Source organism: Pungitius pungitius, chromosome 6, assembly GCF_949316345.1.
Source record: "Pungitius pungitius chromosome 6, fPunPun2.1, whole genome shotgun sequence".
Classification (NCBI taxonomy): domain Eukaryota; kingdom Metazoa; phylum Chordata; class Actinopteri; order Perciformes; family Gasterosteidae; genus Pungitius; species Pungitius pungitius.
The window spans coordinates 20,537,955-20,549,645 of NC_084905.1; the positions used below are offsets into that span (position 1 = coordinate 20,537,955).

General features: G+C 44.0%; 1 protein-coding gene across 4 annotated transcripts; it reads left to right on the top strand.

Moving 5' to 3' along the window:
• The first annotated feature begins 544 nt into the window (after nt 1–544).
• znf143b (zinc finger protein 143b) lies at nt 545–9,007 on the top strand. 4 transcript variants are annotated; one of them, XM_037452212.2, is made up of 15 exons: nt 545–1,003; nt 2,369–2,484; nt 2,784–2,972; nt 3,106–3,186; nt 3,391–3,587; nt 4,020–4,088; nt 4,181–4,297; nt 4,387–4,462; nt 5,184–5,309; nt 5,802–5,981; nt 6,093–6,320; nt 6,615–6,763; nt 7,208–7,360; nt 7,693–7,821; nt 8,624–9,007. In XM_037452212.2, the coding sequence occupies exons 2-15, from the start codon at nt 2,379–2,381 to the stop codon at nt 8,705–8,707; spliced, it is 1,884 nt and encodes a 627-aa protein (XP_037308109.2). In that variant the 5' UTR covers nt 545–1,003; nt 2,369–2,378; the 3' UTR covers nt 8,708–9,007. The 4 variants fall into 4 exon arrangements, with proteins under 4 accessions (XP_037308109.2, XP_037308110.2, XP_037308112.2 ...); XM_037452213.2 differs by having other exon boundaries at nt 2,372–2,484; XM_037452215.2 differs by having other exon boundaries at nt 546–1,003; nt 7,693–7,856; nt 8,624–8,717.
• The last annotated feature ends 2,684 nt before the right edge of the window (nt 9,008–11,691 follow it).

The following is an 11,691-nucleotide window of genomic DNA, read 5'->3' on the forward strand; positions in this document are numbered from 1 at the left end:
GTAAACCTGTGAACCAGAGGAACTACTGTCAATTATTAACAAATGTATTTTAATTCTTAATATAACATAATGGATGTTAAACTTTTTGTGTTTGATGAAATCCCCTTGTTTTAAACGTCCGTACGGGCTTTATTGTTGTTAAACAGGGGCATGCAGATGTAGCTCTTTTATCATCAAAATGTTAGATCAGTGACACCTTGATTTTAAGTTTAAGCTTAATTTGAAAGGTCAGAACACAAGTCGCACGTGGCTTCCTGCCACAGGAGTCACTTAACTACCTGCACGGCTCCTATCTATAAGAAAGTGACTAATGTATAAGCACCAAAAGCAATAGTCATATTGAGTGCAGGTTGTATTTTGTAGTTTCGTAATTGTAACCTTTACCGTAACAAAATAAGAGTATTGATACTTTTACAAAAGTTAAATGAGTTAACTTCATCCACCACTATGTTATATGTGAGTTGAAATCCAGTTTTGATTAAGGTTATTTATTATCGCTCCAGCCTCACTTCTTCACTGCATTGCCCACATTCCCCCTTTTTTTTACCCACACGACCTTGTTTTCAACATGGATGCCGAAAAACCTCCACACACATCGCTGTTTATACTGCAGGGGAACCCGTCTAAACAGCTGGAGTTGCACACCGTGGCTTGTAATCGACAGTCTCGTTCGAATGTCGTCTTGAGTTGAAGCCCACACACTTAGTTCCCGGCGACGACACTACGCATTTTTAGGTGGAAAAACCCCGAGACAATACGAAAACCGACGCGGAATGGCGTCTGCCTGGGGCCCGGGAAGCTGAATGAAAGCAGCGCGGCCTCCGAACGACGAATCGCAGTCGGCGCTGCGAACAGCTCGACGAATCAGCGCGTCCGAACCGCGAGGAGGCGGGCGCAGCCGCGCGCCCGGTTCTGCCGCCATACATGTTCCCGGCCGTGCGGAGCGTTTCCTGCACTGGTGCATGGTGGTCGAACAGGAGGAATTGTTGGAAATTTTTCGGAGGTTAGTGTATAAATTGGTTTTTACCCAGTATGCATTATTCCCACAGCCATCTCTGAGACGGAGAGGGAGTGTCAGGTTGCGACCGGGATTCAAAAGACGGATAGGAAATAGTGTTTAAACGTGAATTACAAAATGACACCCAGCGAGTCAAAATGCTTAAGTTATCATTAATTAGCTCGGTGTTGTTTCCTAGTTGTAGTAGCTCGGCTGTGAGCTGAACTGAGACCGCAAGCTAGCGACTCCGGCTGTCACAGATCGGACCAAGTCTACAGATATCCAGTCCTCTTATTGCGGGTGTCTCACTAACGTGACAATCGGCAAGAAGCAGTTTGCGTGTACGCCACTAAAGTAAAAAGGAGTCGTGACACCACCAAGTCTGTTAGCGTAGTTAGCAACGCAGTTAGCATGGCGGCTAACCCCGCCGCGTTAACGTTGCGTGACATTACTACGTTCCGGCTGCGCGTTCGGACGTACTGTCCGTCCGAGTGCGCTGACCGGGCGGCCCGCCACGACAGAACCGCTCCGCTGCGTGCGCGACCGGCCATAATGTTTTATTACAGAGGGACACGAGTAGCAAGTCATAGTGGTGCTAACGTCGTAGCTAGCTAACCACCTCCGAATGCTCTGTTCAAAATATCAAGCGCCAAAAAACAGCTGACATGCAGTAGGAGCCCCTCAGGTGGGGGGGCTTTCATTAGCATGAAAACACAGTAACTCAAGTTTTCCATCCTATTATGTCTTAGTGGTGTGTATATACGTACTTCAATAATACATATTAATAATATGAGTGTGGTTGAAATGTATTTAAGGTCATACGTTTGTATTGTTTACTCTCGCTGTTTTAAAACTGCTAAAGCTTTCCTTCATAAAACTGTCCGTTATTTAGATTTTTTCATCCACATCCACAATAAACATATTACTACTGATCTATTGGCTCTTTGCACACTTTAAAGATGCTAAACCTTTGATGTGTGCAAATTATAGTTAATTTGACATAAAATGTCAAAAAATAAGGTCAAAAAACAAAAAAAGCTGGCAGTTTATTGGCAGGTGTGGGTATAAGATTAAGGATTATAAGTGTCACTGGTATATAAGGAAAGTTTACAGTAATTAGTCAAAATTTAAGAGGAAATGTGAATAGGAACATCCACCCCATAAACCACAGTTGCATTGATGCAGGTTGTGCTTCGTTCCCTTAAAAGACTTAAAGCCTCCGGCTTGTGGCTGCCTGTGTTAAAATCTGGCTGCGAGGCCTTCATTAGGTTTTAGATTCTGTTTGCACATTGCATGTTCACCGTCATGTGGACACCACCATAGAGTTTCATGCAGAGCTCCCCCCCCCCCCCCCTTGTGTGTCTTCTCCAGCAGCTGAAGCATGCTCTTGGCCCAGATAAACCGGGACTCCCAGGGAATGGCAGAGTTTCACGATGCAGACGGGCAGCCGGTCACCCTCTGTCTGGCGGAGGCTGTGAGCGTGTCAGGTGAGCTCCCCAAACCTCGCTCGCTCGCTCGCCGCCGCAGCACAAAACTGGAATACAGCACAACCAAATTGATCTTATTTCTTATATCATAAGACGCGACAATCAGATGCAAGACATTTTACAGTACACAATGCGAAATGTGCAGGTGCATTGAATAGACTTTATAAGCATGTACTGTCAACAATATGACGCATAACAAATATGTGGAAATTTGTAACGGTATTTCTTATTGCACTGTCTGTCAACATGAGCGTGCAGGGTGCATTTTAAGTATTGTCCCTTTCACATGGTTTCCCCAGATGGCGATCAGATGGAGAGCATGGACACCGTGAGCCTGCAGGCCGTCACTCTTGCGGACGGATCCACTGCTTACATCCAGCACGACTCCAAATCGTCCTTTTCGGATGGACAGGTGATGGACGGCCAGGTGATACAGCTGGAGGACGGCTCGGCGGCCTTCGTTCAGCATGTGTCGATGCCCAAAGGAGGTAAAATACACACATGCAACCAGTTGTTATTTTGTATTTCATCCGGGTGGCGTAACACCATCTTACTACTGTGGAAATGTCCACAGCCTCAAGCTGAGCAGGGGTTACAGTCGACTGCTTTCTTCTGTTTTAGGAGGGGACAGTTTGCAGCTTGAAGATGGACAAGCAGTTCAGCTAGAAGATGGAACAACCGCCTACATCCACACACCCAAAGGTAAGAGGATTTACTTTCTTTCGTCAAGTGCCACTTGACATTTTATTCCATAACAAACCATGAAAGGTGAGAACCACAATAAAAAATAACGTTGTTAAGCTTCAGCAGGAAGTGCATTTCACCCCCACTCACATTCACGTAGGAAACCAAGTGAGCAAACGACCATCTCGTAAGTTCCCCACCTGAACTTCCCCCTCCGCGCAGATGCATATGACCAGAGCGGCCTGCAGGAGGTGCAGCTGGAGGACGGCAGCACCGCCTACATCCAGCACACGGTGCACATGCCCCAGTCCAACACCATCCTGGCCATCCAGGCCGACGGCACCATCGCGGACCTGCAGGCCGAGGCCACGGCCATCGACCCCGAGACCATCAGCGTGCTAGAACAGTACACCACCAAGGTAACCGCGACCGGACAAGTTTGAATCTGTGTTGAGATTCCCTGTAAACAGTTGGTGCTTTAGTGAGAAACTCCTGACGATTCAATGAGTGCTTATTCGTGTAAGTGTTAGTGAGCGAAGGATTGATCCAGTCGAGTCCATTTTAAATGATCCCAGATTTATTTACATAAATAAATAAACAATTCAAATTGGTCGTCAGTTTTATTTTATAACTGCAAATACATAAAACAATTTGAATGGGGTCAAGTAAAGATGTACTTTGGTTAAGTCGATTTTTAAAGTGGGGAAAAAGGATGCTGTAGATTCATCGCTATGGTTTATCTTGTGCAACGTTTTTGCAGATGTGGATGACGCAGCTGTGTGCGTTTGGTTGTGAATGTTCATAATTCTGAGGCATGTGCCGTAATACTTGAGTGTCCTGCTGCCCGCCAGGTGGAGAACATTGAAAACCCCTTGGGTTCCTTCGGCAGAGTGGAAGCAGACAATGGCGTCCACATGCGGGTATCTTTTTCTACAATAACTCATTCATTACATTTTCTTCTCTTAAAACAAAGAAAAAAGGCCGGGGTCTTTAATTCAGGTGTGTCTTTCAGATCGTGTTGCAGGGTCAAGACAACAGGTCGGCGAGGAGCTCGAACGTAGGAGAGAAGTCTTTCCGCTGTGACTACGACGGCTGTGGAAAGCTCTACACCACCGCCCACCACCTCAAGGTGCGCGTGGGATTGTTCGAAGACAGGCAGCGTCTTCCCGTTGGTGTTTGTGCTTTACGTCTCCAGCCCGCTGTGTCTCGTCCCTGCAGGTACACGAGCGCTCGCACACTGGAGACAAGCCGTACGTCTGCGAATATCTAAGCTGTGGGAAGAAGTTTGCAACAGGTAGAGACCATTTCTCTCTATTTATCGTAGTCATTTCAAAGTCAACCAATATCTTTATTAATGACTTCCAATTACAAAAAAACTAGATGTTTTCTTCTTACCTAGAAGAACTTCAGGTGATTTTCTGACATGGAAGAATTATGCAAAATAATACCAGAAAACAATAATTAGAATACCAAAGATATTAAAGAGCAAAAAAGGATTTCTATATCGTTTTAATCTTTGCACAATGTTTCAAACTCAAAGATATAGTTGACATGGAACAAATCAACAAGTTAATAAAACGAGTAAAATAGTTTACACCTCGCCACATTCACATTTAATAACGTATGTCATCTTTTCACAGGTGTAGATTTGTGGATAATCAACTAACTTTGTTTGACCTTGCGAGGGAGCGAAAACACTGTTTTACAAGCATCACAACTATCAGACTTCTGTCATATTTTTTGCCATATTGCATAATTTGGATTCAGCAGAACATTCAGCCTTTAATTGTCCTGGAATTCTCAGGGATTCTTTATTGGTTGTTGAAATACTTTTATTGGACGCCTCAGTGAGAGTGCTGTTGTTATTATTATTATTATTATTATAGTGTTCTTATAGTGTTACTATGCTGTCGTGTCGTCATCAACTAACATTTTGAGTTCTAAGTGTTGAGGTGTTGTGATTAACCCAGAAATGAGTTTTCATGGTGTAAGTGAGTGTTTCTTCTTCTTTTCAGGGTACGGACTGAAGAGTCACTCACGCACACACACGGGGGAGAAGCCATATCGATGTCAAGAACTCAACTGCTGCAAGTCCTTCAAAACATCTGGAGACCTTCAAAAGCACACAAGGACTCATACAGGTGAACATTCCTTGGAAAGTCTTGTGTTTATTTAATCACACAGGGTCAGGGTCAGATTTTATCCTCTGAAATGATGCTTTTAGTTTGATAGGGAAGAGATTTAGTGTCTTGTTTTGGAACTACCAGCGACACCCTGAGGTGTGGTTTGTGAAACCACACCTCAGGGTGCTTTGCCTCTGTCCAGGCTGAACACACTACATGGTTTTGTTATGTGGATGTGTGGAGCTGATCTTCCCCACAAAGTGCTCAAGGACTTTCCAGGCACAGGGTCACATCACAAGATGATTCTGTTCTTATTTTTGAATAAGCTTTGAAATCTTATTGGCTCAGGGAGACGGACAGAATACCAGCACGTGGAACGACAAACCTCTTCGCCTTCCTCTGCAATTTGAAAACCCATCAATTCATTTTCATAGCTGTTAAAACACATCGAAGAGCTGACATATCCGTGAACTCAACGTATAGAGTGTAAAAATATAACATTGTCTTTAGGAGAGAAGCCTTTCAAATGTCCGGTGGACGGCTGCGGCAGGTCCTTCACCACCTCCAACATCCGCAAAGTCCACATCCGAACGCACACCGGGGAGCGGCCGTACTACTGCTCCGAGCCCAGCTGCGGCCGCTCCTTTGCCAGCGCCACCAACTACAAGAACCACATGAGGATACACACGGGTCAGTCCTTTGCACGCCACCGCCCGTCCCCACCCACTCGTCCCCCAAGTCCTGGTTTGGTGTCCCGAGGCGTGACGTCCAGTTCTTCTTCTTCTTCTTCTTCTCCTCCAGGAGAGAAACCTTACGTCTGCACCGTGCCCGGCTGCGAGAAGCGCTTCACGGAATACTCGAGCCTTTACAAACACCACGTGGTTCACACGCCCTGCAAACCGTACAACTGCAACCACTGTGGGAAGACCTACAAGCAGATCTCCACGCTGGCCATGCACAAACGCACCGCGCACAACGACACGGAGCCCATCGAGGAGGAGCAGGAGGCCTACTTTGAACCCCCGACGGGTCGGTGTTTCTGTGTGTGGATAAATGTATAGTGATGCAACAATTAGTCGATGGCCCAAAAATTAAATCAACCCTTTTATTTATTTTTCGAGGACATTTTTTTTGGGCTGTGGAAAAATGAGAAAAGTCCTTTTTTACTTAATTTTGTGACACTTTGTGCTACAAACCATTAATCAAGTCAAAACATGCCAGTTAATAACTACTTAATGATTGTTGAATTAATAAAATAATGAACGACATGGAATAAATATCTCAAAGGAGGATAAAACAACCAAATGTTTCCTCTCCCTTCAGACGCCATCGACGACCCAAACGCCAGCTACACGACGTCGGTTGTTGAGGCGGACGACTCCGGCTCGGAGCAGGCTCCCGTGGATGGCTCGGACATGATTTGTCAGCAGCACGTTGCCTTGGTAACGCAGGAGGACGGGACACAACAGCAGGTAATGACACTCTTAAGTATATTACTTATGTTCGAACTGAGAGATTATTGCCCTTGAAGACAAGGGACTGGCTGGTTTAATTTGGTCAAACTCAATTATGATTGAGCCTGATTGTTTTTAAACACTAAATGATGTTTGAGAAAGAAGTCAGAAGACCACTCGTATTTAGCATCAGCTGCAGTAGCTCCATGCGCAGTTGATTCATCCAACGTTAAGTTAGTGAACGCTACATGAGCTAACGTTACTTTGCAGCTATTTCATCAAATAAAACAACCCAATGTGGTTAAAACTTTATTTCACGTCTTGTCAGAAGTGCTTTACAAGATAAAAAACATAAAAACTCACTTATTTTATATAAAGGCTGAAAAAGGCAACACTTGACCGTGTTGTTCATTCTTAGTTTTCAACCTTCTTCTTCTCTGTGTTTTCGGCGCTTCACGTCAGGTCAGCATCTCCGAAGCGGACTTACAAGCTATGGGCGGAACAATCACCATGGTAACCCAGGAAGGCACAACCATAACCATCCCGGCCCACGAACTGACGACGCACGCCGGTCACTCGGTCACCATGGTAACAACGGACGGCTCAGATGAACAGGTGACCGGGCCCTTCATGGTGCAGATGTGTTGATGGAGCGATTGGCTTTGGGGTATTTCGCGACTCATTGTCTGTGCACCAAATCAGGGACAACGAGGTGGAAATGGGCCGTAAACAAAAGGCCGCTGTCTGTAAACGATTAAAGGATGGTTGTACGGATAGAGAGTTACTTTATTAATCCTGAAAAGAAATTAGAGAGTATTATATGAAATGCAAAATATATATACCAAAGTGATGGATTTGACCAGAGGTGATTTATTTAAAAAAAAGAGAGTATCCTTATTTTGCGTTTACATTAACTGCCGCGTGATTTGATCGGGTGTCTCCCTCAGGTGGCCATCATGACGCCGGACATGGCCGCGTTCCAAACCGTGGAGGAGGCCGGCTACAGCCAGGAGCAGGATGACATTCACCCTGTCACGTTACTCGCCACCTCCAACGGCACTCACATTGCTGTGCAGGTTGGTAGAACGACGCCGTAGGAGTGAACACGCCGGTGGGTTGAGTTTCACGTCTGTGGATTTGTTTAGTTGATCAGAAAGAAGAAGAAGAAGAAGCTGGAAAACCGACTGGAAAATCCAAGTCTGCCATGTAGTCTAAATGCAGACGATCTGTGAAATGGAACATTTGGGAACAAAGGTCCGGCAGTAGAGGCCCGTTGAGCTCAGAGGTATTAGTCATAAACGTGGTATGGATCCGACAGGGTCTGCTGCATTTGTGATTGATTGATTTTACTGACCACTACACTCGGGGTGCTGTCGTCCATACGATACCAACAGGAGTTTCGGTCATTGCGGTATTTAAATACCCGGATCCCACCCCAGCGAGCTATTTGCTTTGACACTTAACTAAAAGTCATTGCTAGGTGGGGTATTACGTCCCAAAATTATCATAATCTTTAATCCATGCAACAAAAAGCTTTAACTACACATTATTGTAATCAATTCAAAGGAATAAATTGGCTTATCAAGCCTGAAACCACAGATTATAATCTCATCAAAGGTCACAGGTCTCGTGACTTTACCGTAACAGGAAAAGCTGGTTTTCCTTCGCCCCCTTCGGGTCTTTCTGTCATGGTAATTACGCAACAAACCTCCTATTCCACCTCTTACCAACATGTGACCGAGCTTTCAACGCGGCCGGTCAGTCAAGCCTTGCTGTAAGTCTTTTGAATGCGTGTTAGTTAGTTAGTGATTAACGGCGGCTGTCAGTGTGTCGATGGGTGGGTGTGTGCGTCATGTCCATTGTTTTCCCTCTCTGTAGCTCAGCGATCAGCCTTCGCTGGAGGAAGCCATCAGAATAGCATCGAGAATTCAGCAAGGAGAGTCGCTGGGCCTGGATGATTGATGCCCCCCCCCCCCCCCCGTTATGGACCGTGAATTAGGATTTTAAAGAAAAACACGTCTCACTTGGACTATTATCTGCGAGAGAAATCACACGTCTTCCTCCATGTGTTTTTTTTCTTTCTTTTTTCCACTAAAGGACTTAGCTTTTATGTGTACATAGGATTTTGATAACTGGACTTCTGCTCTGCTTCTTTGTTCCCGATGGGAGAGGGAAAAAAATGCTTTCTTATGTTTATGGTGCACAGTGCACAGTTCAGTGTACAGCTAATGCTATTTCTAATAAAGAAAAAAAGAAGTGTCATTTGTTGTTCCTGTTAAACATATATATAGAAAATTAATATATATCTATATATAGATATATTAGGGCCGGGACTTTAGCGCGTTAATTACGATTAATTAATTACAATGTGAATTAAGATTAATTAATTACACAAAAAACACATTAAACATTTTTTACGCATTTTTACACTTATTTTTTGCACCGCGGAACGTTTTGTGCGATTAATTTTGATGAATTAATTACAAAGCCTCTAATTAATTAGATATTTTTAATCGAGTCCTGGCCCTAAAAATATATATATATTATATTATATATATATTGACCTTGCATATATATTTTTTAGAATTTTTTACCTATTATTTAAAAAAGGTCTTTTCTTTTTTGACCCTACATATTTTGACTTTTTTCACAATATTTTTTTCCCATGACATGACTGGAATGATCTTAGATGGAGCAACCTACACGTCCCTGTCACTAATGCCAAATGCCCCAAATTTCTGTACTTTAAACCTTATCTGGGTTCAACCCTCAAGGGACCTGGTGGCTCTTCCTAAATCCTTTTTTAGTTTTGGGTAACTGACATTTATAAAAAATCATAATGGGATATTGCCCCAGAGACGGATTGGTGCATCTTGGAGGATCAACCGTGCTATTCATCCTTCCTGCATTGGTAAAGGCACAAGTGAGTTGAATTTGAATGTAACAGAGAATTGGAGGGTGGATGCACTAAAAAGGGTAAACAAATCTACACCCTGTGCCAGACTGTCAGTTTAAGGTTGTCCACAGGATGCCCTGAAGTAGACAAACGTGATTGTCTTGAAAAATGCCCTCAGAGGCTGTAATAAGTTTCATGTCAGTGTAACCACTGAATGAGACACATCTGCTCATCTACTGACTCATCCGGCCTTCTCTCTCGTCAAAAAGGTGGAACCCTATAGGCTACGTAGCATGGCTAATAAGTGCTAAAAGCAAAGCAATTAACATCAAATGTAGTCAATTCATCACCATTCAAAAGATTCTTCATCATTCTTGACAATGCCATCATAACTCCAGTGAACGCGCCTTGTGTTTCTGCATAACCCCCAGGGTTCACTTCTCTGAAACAACCAGTGGGGACAATGCCCCCACTACTACCTCCGCGGTAGTGCGCTCAAGACTTGGCGGGTGGGATTTGAACCCACTGGCGGTGCGCACAGAGGCTTTTGGCACCCTGCACTCATCCCTACACTACCAGTCCTGGTCACATTTTGGCAACTTTGATTCTCCTATTTAACCTTGAGCATGTGAGTTAAACTTTAAAACTGTTTTAAATGCTGTTTCCACATCTGGGCTTGAACCCACAACCTTCAAATGCAGTGCAGGCTTGTGGCAGCAGCTCTTCCGCTGTGCTAATTCACCACACACTGACCAAACCTTTGTTTGTTGTATTTAACCTTGAGATTGCTACTCAAACCTGAAGTAAAGCCAAAGGCTCAAACCCACAACCTTCAAATGCAGTGCAGGCTTGTGGCAGCAGCTCTTCCGCTGTGCTACTTCACCACACACTGACCAACCCTTTGTTTGGTGTATTTAACCTTGAGATTGCTACTCAAACCTGAAGTAAAGCCAAAGGCTCAAAACCAAGACTGGGCTTGAACCCACAACCTTCAAATGCAGTGCAGGCTTGTGGCAGCAGCTCTTCCGCTGTGCTAATTCACCACACACTGACCAAACCTTTGTTTGTTGTATTTAACCTTGAGATTGCTACTCAAACCTGAAGTAAAGCCAAAGGCTCAAACCCAAGACTGGGCTTGAAACCACAACCTACAGGGTAAGGACAGTAGCTCCTCTGCTCTTGTGCTGCACTACCTCACCATGCACAAATTAAATTTTTGTTTCTCGTATTTAACCTTGAGACTGCTACTCAAACCTCAAAACTCTTTCAAAGCAGAAGTGATGTCTGCATGAAGGGGCATGAACCCACAACCTCAGACAGCAGGTTGGAGCCTGCAGCCCTTCAGTTGTTCCCTTGTGCTATTCAAGCACATACCTCATTGTGTCCGTTTCTCATATTAGACCTTGGGATTGTTTACTAAACCTCAAAACTGTTTTAAAGTTCACAGTTTGAAGCCCTGACTGCAACCAAACCCTCCTTCTGAGAGAGCAGGTTTGAACTGAGGATCCTCCACACTTCACCCTTCCTGCTATCTCCCTGCACTGTTCCACCACATACCTGTTGATGCTTTTGAATCCAACCTCAATTCTCATAGATTCTCAGGCTGGAATCCACAACCTTTCCATACTTACTACTTAATTTCGATTAATTAATTACAAAGCCTCTAATTAATTAGATTCATATTTTTAATTGAGTCCCGGCCCTACTTAAAACACATGATCATCATATGAATGAAAAGCTCAATTTCAACCAAATACAAAATAGTATGTTTACATTGTGTTTTCTGTACATATTGAAGTACTTAATGGGCAGGCTGGTCACTTTTTTATTTTTTTAAATTTTATTCGAACATTAATACTGACCCCCGTAACCCCATAATTACTGATGGGTGATTATATTTATAATGCATCATCATATACTTAGTGTAGTGGAATGAAACGTAAACACGCTCGGGTCTTCCCCTTCCTTGTGGTTGGGACTTATGACCCACTGCAAACCGTTTTATTGCCGTAAAGTAACAGTTGTTGTGTTGCATGTGCATTGTGTTGGA

Coding starts and splice junctions, on each gene's coding strand:
- znf143b (XM_037452212.2), top strand. CDS start 2,379: ATGCTCTTGGCCCAGATAAACCGGGACTCCCAGGGAATGGCAGAGTTT. Junction 2,485..2,783: donor GGAGGCTGTGAGCGTGTCAG/GTGAGCTCCCCA, acceptor TGGTTTCCCCAG/ATGGCGATCAGATGGAGAGC. Junction 6,321..6,614: donor CTACTTTGAACCCCCGACGG/GTCGGTGTTTCT, acceptor CTCTCCCTTCAG/ACGCCATCGACGACCCAAAC.